Raw genomic sequence first — 19,866 nt, forward strand, 5'->3', positions numbered from 1 at the left:
AGGTGTCAGTGACCAAACTCAGCCCGTCTCTTTATTGCTGCATTTCTCCCACTTCCACTCAACAAGTAGATCCAGGTGGTCAGCTAACAAGCATTTCAGCCTGCTCACAGGCTCCCTTTAACATTCAGTCCCAGAGAGGAGTTTTCTTCATGGTTCCAGATTTTTTCCAGCTCTGACCAAGACCACTGGTTCCTGAGTACCCAAAGCACTGCGTGGGGCAGATCTTTTCAAAGCTTTTTTATAGACATGGCCTAAACCCACCGAAAGATCAAATTTTAATGGCTGAAGCAAGTGGACTTACAAACTTTCTATTTTCCTACTTCTCATATTTTCCCCAGAAAAACAACCGAGTAAATCGCGTGGCTTTATATCACCTCTGGCTAGACAAAGAAGAAACGCTTCCATGAGGGAGAGGTCAAAAAACATGTACTCTATCTTATGACTTGTTTCGCCAGGACCCCACTCCCAAGGTACCATAATGTGTTAGTCTGGGTACTTTAGAGAAACAAATCCACAAAAACTCATTATATAAAGGTTAAGTGAACACCAAGAAAACATCCCAACCCAGTGCTGCCCAAGCCCACAAGTCCAACATTACCCATATGTCAGACACCAATCCACAAAGTCCTCCTCCATCTCACAAAACAGGCACGACGATGCCGACTGCAGGAGGAAAGCCGAGTCAGTGAATGTGTAAGCATCTCAGTGCTGGCAAGGGTCTCCACATGGGTGCTCCAGCACCCAGGGCTGCACCGGGGTAGGTCCATGTAGCTTCTCCTTGGGGATCTCTTGTAGGAAGTCAGTCTTGCAAGCTGAAGCAGGGAACTGCTTAGGCAGCGGCACCCTGGTACAACCATCACAAAGCAAGAGACCCGAGAACTCGAAAGGCGAGGCTCACCCAGCCATTTATCCCGCTGCCTTTCTATTAATCTCACATGTGTTTATCGGCCAGGCTGGCACAATAAACTAACTACCTCACTTGGGTTAGGCACACTTTAGTCTTCTTAGTAACATTCTTGCTTTTCAATATTTTAAAGAGGTGAAGCAGACTTACCTAATGCAACTGGTCCTTTGATCTCTCGATTGCTGCTTCCATGAGCATTGATTATGGATCCAAGCACAAGAAAATCCTCGGACAACTGCACCCTTTTGTCCATTTATTATGTTTCCTCGTGGTTGGGTTCTGAGGATTTTGGTCTTCTTTACACTGAGTGCTTCAAGTCCTCCTTGCCTTCAGTAAGCAAGTTTGTGTCACCTTGCCTATCACAGGTGTTAACAATCCTCTAAGCCTGTTGCCACAGGCTTCGGTACATTGACAGGGAGTGGCCGGCATTCAGGCTGGATTCGGAAAAGGACATGGAACAAGAGGTGTTGCTGATTTCATATGGATCTTGTACATACTTATAGGACAGATGAGTGGGCGTTAATTCTATTTGTAATATGTAAAATGTTCTAATGCAGGTATCTAGAATTAAATAGAAAGTTAGAACCCCTAAGGTTGGTATGGTCACACTGCATTTTTATTTGGAAATTTTTATTCCCTTCAGAACCAAAAATTACTCGTCCTCCCATAAATGTAAAAATAATAGAGGGATTAAAGGCAGTTCTACCATGTACGACCATGGGCAATCCCAAACCATCAGTATCGTGGATCAAGGGAGACACTGCTCTCAGGGTAAGTGATCATCATGGTACAGCATGCATACGAGACATATTTGAGAACCTATTTCAGCACTCCATTCTAAACTCACCCGCACAATTACAAATAAATATAATTATGTATTCCAACCAAATTTAAGTATTTGTTTTCATATATGTGAACTGTAAGGTACCCCAATTGGGGATATTTGGAGAAAACCAGAGATCAGAATTAGTAGTGCCAGAGATGGAAAAGAAACCACAGCTAGAATCTTTGTCCCTTGCCTGGTTTATGGTTGTTGATTTTTTATTCCTCTCTCTTTTTTTCTACATAAGTGAAATACAGGTCTTAGAACTGATAGTTTCTGGGAGGAGAAATAGGTTTGGAAGACAATACATGATAAAAAAAAAACACTCTGGTGTAAAGTGGGAGCCTAAGGATACGAGATGGGTGAACAAGCACCTTGGTGCCTCCTACTTACATAGAGGAGCAATTAAAGTTTTATTATCCATGTTCATTTTGTACTGCCTTTCTATCGTATCCAGAATGCATTCATTGATTACTCTCTGGCACCATCACTGTCTCTTTCCACACTTACCACCCACCAACTATGAACCCAGTAACATCACCGGCATTCTGACTTTCATCTTACCATACTTAGCACAGTATAATCTCAGCAGAGGTTAATTAATTTTAAAAGTGCAAAAATTAGCTAGTTTTGTTAATTGACGCTGAAACAAGTAGTACTAAAGTGTCTTATGATGGTCTAACGCTCCGGCCCTCCCTTTATGGTAAATACTCGGCCTATTTTCTACAGTGAAAGAGGAGTGGCGAAACTGCATTTAGAGTCCAAAAAGGAAAAGATCCTTGTAATCTTTTAACTTAAAATGAAAATGTTCATTATTTGTAGGATCTTCCAATTTGTCAAAGGACATACGTTCACGTGAGTATGCACATTAACATATATTTAAAGCACTATGTTCAATCAGAAAGGCCTGTGTAACGTCTAGCAAGTCAAGCAGTAAATCTTGGTGCCCTTCTGTAGTGAGAGAAAATAAACTATCACTCCTGCGGTCCTTCAGAAGGTTAATTTTAGTAATTTCTTAATATCCAGGAGCCCTAGAGGCACCGTGAGTTAAAAATCAGGCTGCTAACTGGAAGGTCAGCGCTCACACCTACCAACACTCCTCCCAGGAGACAGAAGAGGCCCTCTGTGTCCATGAAGATTTACAGTTTAGAAAGCCTCACGGGCACTGTCACCCAGTCACACAGGGCCACTAGGCATCCAAGTCAACTGGAGGGCAGTGGATTTTTGTTCTGTTTTGTCTTTTGTACTATCATATTTAACATTGTGACACATAATAAAGGCTCAATCAGTGTTCGCGTTTCATTGCTGAGGATCAGCAAATGTGTCCTCCATCCAGCATGATGTTTTAAATTTCGTATCCCCGTTTCTGGCAGGAAAATTCCCGCATTGCGGTTCTGGAATCCGGCAGTTTGAGGATCCACAATGTACAAAAAGAAGACGCGGGACATTATCGATGTGTGGCCAAAAACAGCCTTGGGACGGCATATTCCAAACTGGTGAAGCTGGAAGTTGAAGGTAAGTAACTAAATGGGTTTCCATCACTGCCAACAGAAAAGTTCCTCTTTTTTTTTTCCCTCCCGTGAAGAGTATAATTTAGTTTGCAAAAGCAGAGATGCAGGTGGTCCAGCCCCTCAGCTATTTGCGTCATCGGATCGAGAGGTCATCACTATGACAACAGAACAGTTTAATATTAAGGGAGAAAGAAACGTGCACTAGTATAATAGGCTACCTTCCACCTACTGTCTGCAATCATGGGTAACTTGGACCCAAACAAGCAAAATTTACTATAACAAACACTACACAGAATGCCTTTTTAGGGTTTCTTCCTTGGGTTGTTTTTTTATCTTATTCAGCGTATAAGATTTATGACTTTAAAAAATACATATGCAAACTTTTATCATTTTATTAGGGGCTCATACAACTCTTGTCACAACCCATACATATAAACATCAATTGTGTAAAGCACATTTGTACATTCATTGCCATATGCAAATTTTAAAGGTATTTCATGGTTTCCAAATTGTGCCCTGTCTGAGTGGAGAGACATAAAACATTGATTAAAACGAGTAAGAAATAATGGTACTCATTTATGAGTTACACTGTCCAAATTTTTTATTAAAAATTTTGTTTTAATAAGCTAGTTCAACAGGTAGGATTGAAAGGTCTTTGTTGAGAAATTAAAATCCAAGGAGATAGAGGTATTCTGTTCACTAAGTCGTGTGATTTTTCTTGACCTAAACTAACACCAGATTTTGCTTAAAAATATAAATAACTAGCACCTCTCTCTAGGTGAGTCAACTGAAACATTAACCTCCCTGTCTCTCAGTTTTCTCATCTGTTACATGAGGTTTGTTGTATTCCCAAGGTAAGGTACTAATGATGCTTAGCAGAATGTCTGATCCCTTGTAAATAATCAATATTGGCTATCAGATTCAACACTTATGTGTTCCACTTTTTTCTGGTTGATAAAAGAGATAGAAATAATATTAAAAATTGAATCATAAAAAATTAATGAGGAACTCCAACAAAAGGAAAGGGTGATATGTGGATGAGAGTGAAAACCCTAAAGGGATATGATATCTCAGAATATGAAAGGGATGTGTTCCAGGGATAAGTGGAATGATAAATCTCATCCTGAAGGTGACCACGTGTGTCCGTTTGCCCAGAGCAGTTCTAGTGTCTACATGTTGTCCTGGATTAGTTATTCATAGAGTCCCCCTTTGCATTTGCAAACATACCTAGGCATCCGTGATAAAGTAGAGTGCCAACATCTTTAGACAGGAAGAAGGGGCAAATGCAATAGGAAGAAGTGTTTTCCAGTAGAAATCAGTTCATGATGGCTTCTCTTCCCTTTAAGAAGTAGAGTGTAAGGCTGGCTCCTGAATGCACTTCTCTAAGTGCAGGGGGAAGATTCTGAAACAGCTGTGGGGCATGGGAAAGTGACTTACACAAGGCCAGGGTGCTGGGTGGGCAGGGTTTTCCCATGTTTCCCAGGAACATGATAGAGTGACATCAATCTACCGGGTTGAAACGCTCCTCCTTGTCCTTTCCCCCACATGGCTCAGCAATAATGGTGTAAGATCAGAAAAAGGAGAAAGCTAAATTCAAAGGCAATTTTTTAAAATTAAAAGATCATTTTATTGGGGCCCCTTACAGCTCTTATAACAATTCATACATCAATTGTATCAAGCATGTTTGTACATAAGTTGCCACCATTATTGTCTAAACATTTACCGTATATACTCAAGTATAGCCTACCCGAATATCAGCCGAGGCACCTAATTTTACCACAAAACTGCATAAAAACATATGCTGAAAAGCTCGGCTCATACACGAGTATATACAGACTTTCTATTTGAGCTCCCCTTTTTTCTCTCTTTCCCCTTCTCCCACTGTCGGGCCTTGATAAATTATACATGATTATTATTTTCATATCTTACACCAACTGCTGTCTCCCTTCCCCCATGGTTTCTGTTGTTTGTCTCCCCGTGTTCACCCACCCGCCTGGTATCACTACTCCCATTCCTGTTCCTGGATTCAGTATGTCATGAGCTCTTATCTCTTATCTGTACCTGTGCATGTGCTCTGGTCTAGCCCACAGTGAAAGGCAGGGCTGGGGTCATGGTGGTAGGGGATGACAAAGTCTCAAGGAACCAGAGGAATGTTGTGTGTTTCCTCAGGGCTATACTGCACCCTGGGTGACTCATTCCTTCCTTGGGACTCTTCTATGAGGGGATGTACCACTGTCTATAGATGAGTTTTGGGTCTCTGCTCCGATCCCTCTCATTCTCAACAGTATGTTTTTGTTTATTTGTTTGTTTGTTTGGGGTCTTCTGATGCCTGTTATCCGGTCCTGGTGACACTTCATGATCGCACAGGCTTGTGTGCTTCTCCCATGGGGGCTTGTTGCTTCCCTGCTAGATAGCTTTTTAAATCTTTCTAGGAGCAGACAGCCTCCTCAGCAATGTCCCCAGCATGCCTTCGTCACATGATAGACAAAATGAAATGCTAATTTTTCTGCTACAAATACCTAGAAATATTGTTAATTGTATCATTCCTAAGAACAGAATGCAAATCTTTAGAATTAAAAAAACAACAACAATAGAACAGTAAGTGCCGGGACTGTTTCAGCATTGTCCGTGTGGTACGGCAAAAGGTCTCCATCTTTATAATCTAGAAATGTGGTCTTAAGACCCTTAAAGGAGCTGTAGAAACGTACTGGTTGAGTATGAAGTTCCAATTAGCACTGAGATTCTTGCATAAAGCTGAGAATCCCTGGAGGGAAAAGCTGACCATGAATATTTCACCCACTGGCACAGAGTTGTGAGGGAGAAAACAAGCAGGTCTTGTGAATGAAAACTCAATGCATAAGAAAGATGATATTTCACAAAGATTTCATATTGAATCCGTATTACTAGCAGGATCTGGGAACCTTCAGCTGGAGAATTTAGCATAAGAATTGGTCCAAGGCCAGAAATTTGACAGTAGCAAAAGTTCAGAAGGAGAAGTTACCCAAATTACATAGGATTTTTGATAGGTAAAGTCACATTGCGCATGAGTTCTCAATTCAGAAATCTAGCCTGCCCAGGAAACGTGTATTAAATGAGAGTTAGCAGACACAAGAACCAAAAGGATTCAAACCCCAAGAAATTCAGTCAATAAAACAAACACCGAAATAGCCAAAGACATTGTCATTTGAGTTGATTCCAATTTATGGCGATCCTATCGCACAGGGTAGAGCTGCCCTGTGAGTTTCCAAGACTGCAACTCATAAGGGAATAGAAAGCCGAGTCTTTCTCCCATGGAGTATCTAGTGGTTTCAAACTACTGACCTTGTGTTCCCAAACATCACCTCTATACTGCCAAGGCTTTCTTACGAACAATTCCGCAGCAATAGTACACAAACAATAAAGTCATGAAATACTTAAACTGACCACTCAAAGAGAGGCATTTGTTAAAAAGGAAAATATATAGGCAAAAACGAGTCCTCATAAATAACTGAATATAATTTCCACAAAGGAAAAATAATATTGAAATTCAAATTCATTTAATGGTACAGTATACAGAGCTAAAGAGAAAATGAGTACAGAAAAGACAAAGAAGACGACATCAAATTTAAGATAAATGAAGTTTTATATAAAGAGAGAATAAAAAATAATGTGAAAGAAGCAATATTCAAGAACATTATTACTAAGGAATTTCCAAAACAATGAAAGACAAATCTTCAAGAATGAGAAATACATCAACTCTCAATCTGTAAAAGCAAAGAATAAGTAAATAATTTTATTTCATACCCAGACACATAATGAGACACTAGGGACCTAGGAGTGAGCTTATTTTTAAGAATTCACAATGAAAATACCAGCAACGGGGAGGGTATGGGAAAGCTTGCACTCCCATATGTTCTTATGATTTGCTATAGCCTGTAGTTTACTGAAGAGGAGTCCTGTGGGGGATGGGACTGTATACTGGGCTGCTCTTTGCAAGGTCAACAGTCCGTCTCCTCAGTTGCTCTGCTGTTTGTTCCTGTAAAGATTGACAGTCTCGGAAACCCAAACAGAGAGTTCTATTTTGTCCTTGGGTTGCTATGAGTCAGGATCAAACTTGATGGCATTGAGTTGGATCTTTAAAATTTTATTACCTAGTAAACACCCCTTAAAAATAAAAAACATAAAATTATGAAACCAGAATTTGCATATTTATTTCAATTTAACTTCTATTTATGTAAAGGAATTATTTACATAGGTATATATACAAGGTTATTTATTATAAAGTTGTTTAAAAAAGTAGAGTTCAGAAGATTTTAAATTTGCATCTATAAGAACTGAATAAATGTATGATGAAATCCCATGCAGCTATCAAGAATGAGAATGATCGGTATGCATGGACATCTAAAACTACTCACCAGATATATGACTTGGACACCTTATCTTTGAGTCTCAGTTTCTTAATTTATAAAATAGAGATAAAAACAGGATATACCTCCAAGACCTGTTGTGAGGCTTAAATAAATTAATGTAGGCAGACAGCAAACAGTATATCATTTTTGGCTTTTCAAATTCTTTTATTGAACAAGTACTCGTGTAGTGCTTATGTAGCAGTTACTATGTGCAAAGCACTATTTTAAGAATGTTATGAATATTAATGCAGTCATATGGAAAAAGGCAGGCTAATATAGATTTTATATGTTAGGATGTATATATGAACTGCTAACAGTCATTATCTTTGCAGATAGATTTGCATCAGGGGTTAACTTCTACTAGGTGCTTTAAATAACTCTGTACTGGTTGAATCTTTTTAGAGAAACTTTTAAATCAGGAAGAATTAATACATATATTTATGTTTGGGAAAAAGTTTCTTCCAAATGTTAATATTATTTTCATAAAGTGACACAAATCTTGTTCATAGCCATGATGTGTTACTTTTGGAATTTGGGTGCTGCATTGTCTGTAGGATTAACTTATGGAGATGGAAAATTTTATAGATATTATTCAATTCTTTGCTATTGAATTTTGGCACGGTGGTTACGTCAGACTGCTAGCCGTTCCAAACCATTAGCTGCTGCAGGGGGAAAAGATTAGGCTTTTTGCTCCTGTGAAAGCTGCGGGCTCACCAGCCCACAAGGATAGCTCTCCCTTGATCTGCAGGGTCACCTTGAGTGGGAATTGACTCAATGACAGTGAGTTTTTGTGTGTTTTGTCTATTAAGTTTTCATAATTAGCTGATTGGCTGGAGAATGATGAGGATCCTGATGGACATAGGATGGAATATGCCAAATCCTTAGGGGAGGAGAAAATCTGTAGACAGAGTGTGCATACCAGAGACAAAACAAACCAAAAATGGAGCAACCAGGAAGCACAGGCAGCAACGAGTGGGGTGGCGTCTGACTCCCTCTTCCGGAGGAAGCCTGCACTTTAGGAATCCACAGGGGCTTGGAGGATCCAGCACTGACATTTGGTGTGCATTCTGATTTCTCAGTGAACCCCTTCCTCACTTGGTGGTGCATGATAGAGTTGGGGTGAAATTAAGGTAGGCGCCAGTCAGATCTGTTAGATGAGAACTATGCAGATACACCGATTGGACTTGGTCCCACAGCTCAGATTCCATAGCCATCTGGAATGTCGATCTTCCCATGGTGGAGGCATTTCTCTGGAAAGAGGTTAACCTTGGTCTCTGGTCCATCTGTGTCCATGGACTTTATAATAGGTTTCAGGACAATGTTATCAAGTGGCAGCCTTTTGTCAATTCTCACTACTCACCTGCCCACCCACTGCCATTGAATTGATTCCAACTCATAGCAACTCTGTAGGACAGAGTCGAACTGCTGGTTTCCAGGAGTTTCAACCTTGACGGTAAACAGACAGCCTCATCCTTCTCCCATGGGGTGACCGCTGGGTTTGAATCACTGACGCATGGTCAGCATTTCAATGTGGAAGTCACTGCACCACAAGAACGCCTTCAGTTTTCACTAGAGAAACCTAGGTACCATATGCCATAGATGTAAACATGCTCTTTTCACATTGGGGCATACCTCTTAGGGTGTAGTTTATTCTAATCACCATCGGTTAATTTTTCGGGTATTTTTGTAGGTTTGCAGATCTCTGACATTGAGATATGTCTTATAGGTCTTAAAGGCATTCATGCAAAATGGTTTATGCCTTGCCTTCTAATGGTATCATTTTTGACTTCCTATAAAGATGAGAACTACTACACAATTATTATAAGAGAAATAAAACATATTGGCTCATAAAGCTTTCTATACAGTTAACTAGAGATAGTTTAAAAATGCCGCCTTTTGTGAATCACAGAGGTGAAAACAGTATATTTATATACTGTATACATGAGCCCATAGAGCCACGTAAAAAAATGCTGCCTATCCCTCCATAGAGCCTCTTAAAAACATTTGTTGCATATTAGTTTTGTTAACTTGAAAACAGAGATTAGATGGCTTTCAAATACCACATAGAAAAAATTCTCTTCTAAGTCCAGAGGCATTTATTTTAGATACGCTGTATATTGGAGGAATGTTCCACATAGTTTCCGTTCCATATGTACTTCTTGGAATTGCCGTTAGAGTTCGGGAAGCAGAGCCTCAGTGGGCGAGCTGCTTGAGGATGGAGGGGCTGTCTAAGATGGTTGGGCTGCAGGCTTCGGGTGGAACAACCCTTGAACTGCACGATTCTGATTGCACTCTCCTGCTCTTGACCAGACGCTTATGCTCCTTGGCCACCACATCCCCACCGCCACCAAAACATGGGTTTGGAGACTACTACCCACCATCATTGTCACTGAGCTGATTCCAACTCGTTGCAAAGATGCAGGGCAGATTAGAGCTGTCCCTGGTGGTTTCAGGCGCTGTACGTGTTTATAGGAAAAGGGAGCTTTTCTCCCGAGGAGCTGCTGGTGCCTGTGAAGTCCTCGTCTTGTGGGGAGCAGCCCGTGCTTAACCCACTGGGACAATAGCCCACCTTTAATGAAGCCAGTCACCAAAATTAAACCCTGGATAGTGTAATTTCTTTAGTATTGATTGCTAGAAGAGTTATTTTAATGTTTTAAATATATATTTATAAAACATCCAATGAACAATTTGTAAAAGGTCTAATTTTCTTTCCTCTTATTCATTGGCAACCATAATAAAGTGATTTCATTATTTGAGACAAAATGTGTGCTTCTGACCCTTTATGCTTGGGGTAAAGAAACTGACTGGGGGCAAAATAGCTGAGACCCAAAATCAAATAGATGGGAATTGGCTCCTGCTTTGATCGCATGTTCTAATATGATCTTGTTTAGCACTGGGGCTTTAAGTGATTAAGGAACAAGTTGGGCAGAAGCTGCAGCCAAGGGAAGGCTACCAGTAAGCATCCTCCAGAGGGGAGAGGTGGGTTGGCGTCAACCCAAAGCTGAAAATGAGAGCCAGGAAGGGTCTACAGGAGTAAGACATGATCCCTTCAAGGCAGAAGGCTATCGTAGACTTCTCCAGTGTTTCAACAACCCTTTGATCCTACAAACCTTCAAAATGCAGCACTGATCTCACCACGTGGGAGAGGTGTTGGGGGCAGTTGAGAAGGAGATGAGCCCTAAGGGAAGGCAGGTGGCTTTCCTGCAGGAGTCTGCCACTTGTCTGAGCTCTGGGTTTTGTCCATCCAACTTCTCTGCACTCTGAAAGGCTTCACCTCATACGGACTGGACTGAGCTAACAAGGTCTATCGAGAGGCTTTTGTTTGTTTTTTGAAGAGTTTATGCAGACACGGGCAGTGTATAAAACAAGGAATAGGATTTCAAATAACCAAAGCAAATCAACATGGATAAAGGGTACTCCAGAGGCAGATGCCAACCAACCTAATGGTAAGAGATCTGCAATGCTTTCAGATAGTTAGAGTTCAAGTTCTCCAGGATGCCCTGGGGCCTGACTGCCCCGCCCCCTTACTCCAACCCTCCTATCTCCCATCCCCATCCCCCAGAGATCAAATGCCTTTACTGTATCTAGGAAAGTGGACGTGATCCTGCAATGCTTGTGCCATATTTGATTTGCTTTTTCCTTTGTTTACGCTACAGCTCTTAACATGACAAATGCCACAGAGAGAGGTATTTAAATCCTTAAAGTGTGCTGTGCTATCAGTGAGTGAAATTTGCAGTGGTCCTGTTCCAGCATCAATTCTACTGGTTTGATGCCACGAACAGGTTTGATGTACTGTCTTGAGTAAATTGTGTATTTGAAAACCAAACACCAAACAATCCTAAAGCTCTGGTAGCTGCAATGACTGTCATTGGGCAAATGAACTCTGCATGGTTTAATAATGTGCATGCCAAAAGAAGAGCTGGGCCCTGTGATTTTTTCCTTAGGGGTATCATACTGCGTTATCATCTAAAATATGCCTCTGGAGCATGTAAGTCAAAATCATGAGACAGACATTTGGTCCATTCTCAGTAAAATTCACTATGGACAAAAAAAAGTATATGGCAATTACAGCACTGGAAACCAATGTATCAAGTTAAAGGATAGATTTGTCAATTAGGCTTTCTAAAATATGCTTCAAAGATTGGTCTTAAATTGTTAAAGTTAATTTTTGAATGAAATGTTGACCTCATACTGGAAATGAAAGCGTATTCTGAGCTAAAGGTTGGGTGTTCTCATTGAAGTCAGCGTTTCATTGCATTTCTAGGTATCAAAATGAGATACACAAGCTCAAACCCACACCTGTACACAAAGGGAAACACTCTGGGTCTCTGATGCATTCATTCTTCCAGCGAAAGTCCACTGAACAATGTTTCCCAGGCACTGTGCCAGGCACAGGAGGTCCTGCCTGGGCTGGGCTTCATTTCACAATGTCACTATTTTGATTTATGGCAAACAGGTCATGGAAAGCTATCACAATTCAATGACAACATGAAATTTAAATGACTTGACATTCAGTTAGTCCCTTGAAAAATCAAATATGTACTATGACTTTCACATTTTGGTTCGGATGTTCCCTTTGATGGATGATTAGCTATGCAAGTGCATGCCTTGTTGAAGGACGTTACAGACAGCTTGATGGCATGGCTCTAGACTCTGCAGAATGTTGCATGGGTTCCAGGATGTAGAGTAAGCCACCTGAGCTCAAACCTGAGCTCCTTCACTTACTAACTAGATACCTTAATCTTCTTGTGCCTCAGCTTCCTTACCTGTAAATGATGTTAATATCAATATTACCTGCCTTATAAAGTGTCAGAAGGATACAATTAAAGTTCTTATAATCCGGTGTAGCAAAACGTAAGTGCTCAAATAATAGCTACTAATATTATTCCTAGAACTTAGTAACTTCTGTGCAGCAGAAGCAACCATCTAAGTACATCTGAAAATAATTCCACCTCTTGATTCTTTATATGATCTCTAAAGTTTATGGGGAAAACTAAATTTCCATCTAAAATCAGGTCTAGTCTTTTAGATTTTGGTTCTACAGAAGAGTAACAATCGACATGAAGTCTGAAATGGGCCCTAGATATCAGATCATTCAAACCTTTATTTTCCAAGGACAGAAACTTGAGGATCAGAGCAATTGCCACTCGGCCCACATTCGCAGCAGAGCGTGATTGCTAGGCTGGGCCTCCATGCATTATTGCAGTCTTGATTCTTCTTTCATATTGATAGCAGGCCGAGCAGTGCTCCAGGGTGCTCACATGCTTTAGAATCAAATCCGGCTTGCGTGTTCATCCTGACCCTGCCACTAGCTTGTTTGCTGAGGTTGGATAATTTACTTAACTTTGCAAATGTGTGTCCTCAGTTGTGAAATGGGGACAATGTTCCATAGTGCATGGCGCTATTACAGTTGACTACATGATATCCAGACACCTCTAAATGGTAGCTCTCAGATAAGGGTTGGTCGCTGGTGGTATTGTGTGTCGATCTGGTTGTTATAAAGCTGGGTCCGGCAGTACCGTTGGCTAGTTTTCTCAAATTTCAAAAATAGACTATCAGCATTACCAATTGCTCGTCTGGCTTCCACAGAACATAAATCTATCCTCAATCAGCAATGCTTTGTCCCAGCATTCTTGGAACTTGTTAGAGATTATAAGTTTCATTTGGCCCCACTTTGACAAATGATGATGGGAGGTTTATCTAAGGAGCTCTGTGAAGATATACCTCTATTGCTAGAGCCAACCTGTTTGAAAGGAATGGCACAAAATAAAAATAAAGGCAACTTTGTGTATAGCCTGAGCTGACTTCCTACTTTAATTCACTACAGACATAGTTGTTGGCCAACCACTTTAAAAATATATATTGATTATTCCTTTACCCACTCCACTATAAGTAAATCCCAGGTGAGGAGGTTTACTTTAAATTGCTTTAAAAATTTAATATCTGGAGGCAATAAAATAAAATAAACAAAGACTCTCCTGAGGAATTATTATTCTCACTTCTTCCTAGTAATGAGAACTATGGACTCTATTCACTTTTACTTTATTCATTCATTCATTTATATGTCCTAGCTGGCAGAATCCAATTTGAAGATTGATTATAGTAAATATTTCCATAAACCCACCAGAATTTTCTGCCTGGCATTTACATGTTTTTATTTCATGTAATCAATGGTCATATCATGGATCATCTTCATCTCAAGCCTTCTAGAAAGAGACGGAAATTTTGAACTGCGAGAGTAATAGGACTCTTTCTCCAAGATAGTGGTTCTGAACCATCTGTGAACATCAGAAGTGCTGGGATATTAAGAAATGGTCTCACACAAGGATGCAGACCCCGAAGATCCAGGTTCCATTCCACAGTATGTGGTAGGGTCTTCTAAGAACACCCCGGATGATTCTCATAGAGGTGGTCTATGAATCATATTTTGAGAAATACTGAGTGATGTTTATAAACTTGAATCAGTGCCTTGATTCCATTGACTATTTAACAACCAAGCACACCCATAGGCAGGAATAGTTCCTAAAAGGTAGGATAGCTTCAAAAACTTCACTTGTTGAGCGCCTACTCCATGTAATGCGATAACTCCTAAAGATACAGAGAACAGTAAGACTGGGTTTGTTTCTCGAAGAAGCTTTCCAGTTTAGTGAGAGTGATAGCCTTGCTAACAAGTGATTACATTATCCCTGGTACGGTGTGTTTGCAGGGATTGCGGTTGGAGCAGGGTATATACACAGTAAAAAGGAAGTAGCAAGGGTACGGTGGAGGCTCTGGGGAACCGAGGCTCAACAGGGCTTTGATGGCTGAGTAGGAACTCGTGGTGCAGAGGCCCTCACAGGGAGGTGGAGACAGAGGAAGGAGAAAATGCAGTTATCCTGCTGGCATGCCTGCCACTGACTCATAACCAGGGAGCAGAAAGAAGACGGACTAGAGAGGTTAGGACAGTATCTAGTAGGGGTCCAGCAAAAAAACAGAAAGAGCTGTAATTTGGCTCAGAATGAGTTAACATGGAGATTAGCTTCTCTTGTGTCCTCTCCTAACTGTTGGACATCACTTTTAAATGGGTAGATGCCATCATATCATCAGCACAGGAGCCGCAGTTGGGAAGCTAAGGCTCCATTTGGCATCTGGAAATCCAGAGACTTAGACAACCTTGAGATACTTTGCTCTCATTTTGATTAAGGTTCTGGCTCCTTTTCTTTTCCAGCTACAATTTCTGCATGGCTTAAAAAATTCTGGTTCCTAATAAACTTTAGCATATTTGAGTGCAGTCACCATTCAGCTATCTATCTTTATATGAGAAAGAAAGGGTTTTTTTTAAGTTTTAGGTTTTAAAACTTTTTAAAAATAAACTAAGATTTTAGTTAATGTGACATGGTTGTATTACATGTAATGTTATGGAAAGTTGGATCAAACATATGTGAAAACTATCTCTATTGACATGGAAACTTTTCTGCAAATCTTAACTCATGAAAATAAAAAATTTAAAGATGAATAAAAAGACTTTCCCCTTGTAATGAACCAGTTTGGCATCTCCTCTGATCAAAACCGGAAATTGATTTATTTTTTAAAATACAAAAACATGAGTCAGAACTAAAGGCCCACCTTCTATTGGCTATGGCTAAACTCATGATATATTTTCATGCAGCTGCTCTATTTGCATGTAGGTCTGGAACAAAAATAAATGAGCCTTGCATGATTCTGATCTGATTTGCTTGGTAAACATCTCTTACTGACAGTCATTACTCACCGTCCATATTTACAAGCTAGAAAGATGTTATTATCTCAAAGCCACAAACATGTTTCCATCCCAAGACACTTTCTAAAACCATAATGTCACAGAGGCAGTCAGGCTTTACCATGAAGACTCAAGAAAGGGCTGGGGGCGCGATGCATATGTTTCCTAAAGGAGGGTGCGTTACAATCCCTCTGTTGATGGAGCCTCAGCAAGTAAACTAGCTCATGTGTTTCTCTGCTTCAGAGAGGTCAGAGATTACACACAGTGGCCACCAACCAAGATGGGCTTCTCGCTTTAACTAAGAAGTCAAGAAAGATAAACCAGCTGCCACCAGCTACACCAGACTTATCGTCATAAATGCTAGGATATGATTTAATGATTGGGGTGGGGGTGGTGGGAGAAAGAATCTGTTCAAAACCACAAAGTACCACTGAATATCAACAGGATTACATTCCAACAACACCTGGCCAATTTTGGTGTTGACGGGAAGCCTGCACAGCAATTGCAATGACTCCTGGCTCGGTCGAGTTCCCGGATGATGCGCATGGTTACAGCCTCTGCAGCTAACCCAAAGTTTCTCTAACCCAAAGGTTCAAGTTCACCAAAAGGTGTCTGAGAGAAAGGCCTGCTGATCTACCGCTGAAAAAGCACCCATTGAACGTGCTGTGGAACTCAATTCTGCCATGAGTCAGAATCAAGGGCCGCCGCATTTGGTTTTGCTTGTTTTCCTTACAGTGCTTGTTGTCTTGAACTTGATAATTCATAAAATATGGTGCTGTTGAACTTGATAATTCATAAAATATGGTGATGAATGAGATGACTGTTTACGAAAGAATACAAATAACCTAATCTAGATTACTACCCATGTTTTAATAATGGGGTTTGAAGATGGATGGGGTTTCTTCTACTGCATTTTTGTCTTTTCAGACAATTCTATTGAGGAATAAAATTAAGCATCTGGTGATAACTACCAGAAAAGGGTTCCTCAACATGATCAATATCTGGAGGAATGGGTTTTGTAAGTGAGGAGGATATCCTAGAGAGAGAAAGAAAATAAAGTAGAAGATCTGTCTCTGAAATGAGCTTCCAGTACTTGCTAACTACTATTTTATGCAAATCACATCATTTAATTTACTGCACAATACTCTGAGTTGGGAATGGATGACCACATTTTCTGGATGAAGAAACTGAAGCTCCAGGACTAGCCTGAGATCACACAGCTATTAAGTGGTGGATGAAGATTCAAATCCAGGGGCACCTGCCTGAAATGCTTACACCAGGCAAATGAGAAGGTGCCTTGTAAATAGTGAGGCATTATATAGAAGCGTAAAGAAGTGGTACTAACTGTGTGGTTTTACTCTCCCAATTTCTGAGTTATATCCTAAGAAAAAGCCCTAGAAAGCTGTTCTTAGACTATAAGATGGTCAGAGATTTCTTAAGATATTGACTAAGGAAAATGAGAACAACTTAATGAAATGGTGCTCAGAAAGCAAAGTGAGAGAGTATCCAGGTTCCCTTTAAGGACAAAAACCAATACTTCATATAAAGGAAGAGCTTTTTCCATTTTCTTCTTAATACACACTTCTTTATAAAAATTTGTGCAAGTCATCTTAATCTTTCATACCATCTTAAAATGAATTCCAACAAATAGTGGAAATTATTTGACATCCCAAGAGATGATCAAATTCAGAAAAAAATATGTTTAACTTGTTATTGTGATTTGGACGGAAGTTTACGGAGCCAATTAGCCTTGCTCCATAATTCATACACATTCTGCTGGGCGGTGTTGAGTGCGGTCCTCACGAGGGAGCAGCCCTCGTGTCACTTCCCGAGTGTGAGTCCCATCTCCAGTCTTCCTTCTTTCCTAACTCTTCCATCTGTTGACCTTCATCCCTAGACAGATGCTGTCTTTTGGACTCACGCATCTGATGGTTCTAAGGCACGTGTATCTCCCTGGTGCTAATATTTACCTTACAGGCCCTTTGTTTTGCTGAAGGGTGACCCGTAGAGGTGACTTTAACTCCAAGCTTGAAAGGGGTCTGGAAACCAGAGTTCTGGGGCTCCATTTCTCTCCATCAGAACAATAAGCCCAATCATTTTTATGATTTTGAGTTCACATTTTTTTCTTCCACTCTATTTAGAAGCTTCTATTGATTTTTCTCTGAATGGTTAGTACCAGATTCCAGGCAGTTCTTCTGATCTCAGAGTAATGGAGGTTGAGGTTTACATGGTTCAATAATCCCTTGGACTAATTGTTTCCATGTGTCTTTCATTTCCTCAGTCAATATCTTAAGAAATCTCTGACCATCTTATAGTCTAAGAACAGTTTTCTACGTTTTTTTCTTAGAATAACTCAGAAATTGGGAGATTAAAACTATGAAGTAGCAACAAAAATAATGTTATGGTTGGGGGGGGGGTCACCACAACATGAGGAACTGTGTTAAAGTTTCGCGGCCTTAGGAAGGTTGAGAACCACTGCTCTAGACAGATCAGTAATTGCACCTTAGATGGCCACTCACAAGTTTTTAAGGCCCCATTCCTACTCATAGAACATTGTCTTTGTGGACTATGTTATGCCAATTATGCTTACCCCAAGACTACAGTTTTGGGACCCCAGGCCCAATGACCCATTCCCTCAAGGAATTTGGTTACTACATGAAGAAGAAGAAGAAGAAGAAGAAGAAGGCATCAAGATTGGAGGCAGGCACACTATTTGATAGGTAAATGACACACCCTTGGGCAAGGGCACTTGAAGGACTTACTGATGAAGATCAAAGGCTACTTCTCTTAGTATGGATCACAATTCATTATAAAGAAGACTGATATCCCCACAGCTGGACCAATAGACAACATCATGATAACTAGCAAAAAGATTGAAGTTGTCAAGAATTCCATTGTACTTGGATCCACAACTAACACTCAGGGAGCCACACTCACTGCCCTCAAGTTGGTCCTGACTCATCGCGGTGGCAGCAGCAATCAGGAAATCAGATGCCCTGTTGCATTGGGAGAATCTGTCACACGAGTCTTGTTTAAAGTATTAAAGCAAAGAGCAAAGGAGACACTTTGAGGACAAGCCATGGTCTTTTCAATTGTCTCCTGTGTCTGTGAAAGCTGGACCGTGAATAACGAAGACCTGAAACAATGGAGACATTTGAATTATGCTTTGGGCAAAGAATATTGAAAGTGCCACGGACTGCCAGAAAAGCAAACACATCGGCCTTGGAAGAAGCAGAACCAGAACGCTCTTTAGGAACAGAGATGGAGAGACTTAATCACACATGCTCTGGACGCAGTGTCAGAGACCAGTCTCTGTAGAGGACGTCATGCTTGGTAAAGAGGAGGACCAGAGAACTAGAGGGGATCCTTAACAAAGTGGACCGCCCCAGTGGCTACCATGGGCTCAAGCGTAAGGGTCATTGTGAGAATGATACTGAGCAGACGTCCTATTGTGCACAGGGCCACCAGGGGCTGGAGCACACTCCTAAGTACCAGCATCTTAAATAGCTACACGTTCATCATTCTTGTGGCTCCTTTCTCTTGGGCTGTAATTTATGCTCCTGCATTTGAGCAGTGTTTCTCTTAATTTCTGTTAATGCCTTTTACTCCAAATCTATTTTGTCTAATATAGTATTTTTACGACATTTTTTACTTTAATAGCCATTCATTCCTCATTTTTAACATGCTTTATTATTTTTCTCTGTGGTTTTCCACTGTGATTTTGAATGCAGAATATATCTAGAGGTTATGCAATATATTCGGAAATTCGGTGCTTTAGTAGGCAAGTTTAAATACCTTTAAATTTATTCTTATAATTTATTTCTATTTAAATCAATTTATTTTTAACATCATGCTGTTTATCAGGTTTTTAATTTTGGCTTATTTTTAATAACTTTCTAGTGGATTTATAGTTTCTTTATTCTCTACCCTTACCCCGCAAACTTCTGATTTTTTAATTATGTGTTAAATTTTCATATTTTGGTGACTGCCTTTATAAAATGTATATATACAACACTGTAAGCCTAACATATTTTAAACTATGCTGTATCTTTACCAATCTTTTCCCAACCAAGGTAAGAATATCAGCATTCCGTAACTCATCATGTAATATCACCTCATCCAATTCCATCTTCCTTGGTATTATCTAAAATTTAATTTATCCTTAAAACAATGAATTACCATATATACTCGTGTATGAGCCGAGTTTTTCAACACAAAAAAAATGTGCTGAAAAACTGGGGTTCTGCTTATACATGGGTCAGTGGTACCCCAGCGAGGTGTAACATCTCGCTGCCCCCTTGCCTCCGGGGTAACAGGACAAGTGCCCATTATCTCACGGGTGATTGCCATTTCTCTACTGTTCATTCAATGTCCCACTGACACTGCAGGGCTTTGAATGTTTGTTTACTCACATCTAACCAATCAGAGCCGTCCTATGATGTGGACAGCTCCAATTCGCAGAAGCACCTGTAGTGATTCACTTTTGCTGGCAGCTGAACTGG

At 40.3% G+C, this 19,866-nt stretch overlaps 1 protein-coding gene across 5 annotated transcripts in view; it reads left to right on the forward strand.

Moving 5' to 3' along the window:
- The window catches only part of MUSK (muscle associated receptor tyrosine kinase), a 101,812-nt gene that overhangs the window by 20,686 nt on the left and 61,260 nt on the right, over window positions 1-19,866 (forward strand). For all 5 annotated transcript variants that reach the window (XM_075559019.1, XM_075559022.1, XM_075559020.1 and 2 more), the window contains exons 4-5: window positions 1,548-1,675; window positions 3,101-3,242. In XM_075559019.1, the coding sequence (XP_075415134.1) occupies window positions 1,548-1,675; window positions 3,101-3,242 (270 nt within the window). The remainder of the gene's footprint in view (window positions 1-1,547; window positions 1,676-3,100; window positions 3,243-19,866) is intronic.

Source organism: Tenrec ecaudatus, chromosome 10, assembly GCF_050624435.1.
Source record: "Tenrec ecaudatus isolate mTenEca1 chromosome 10, mTenEca1.hap1, whole genome shotgun sequence".
Classification (NCBI taxonomy): domain Eukaryota; kingdom Metazoa; phylum Chordata; class Mammalia; order Afrosoricida; family Tenrecidae; genus Tenrec; species Tenrec ecaudatus.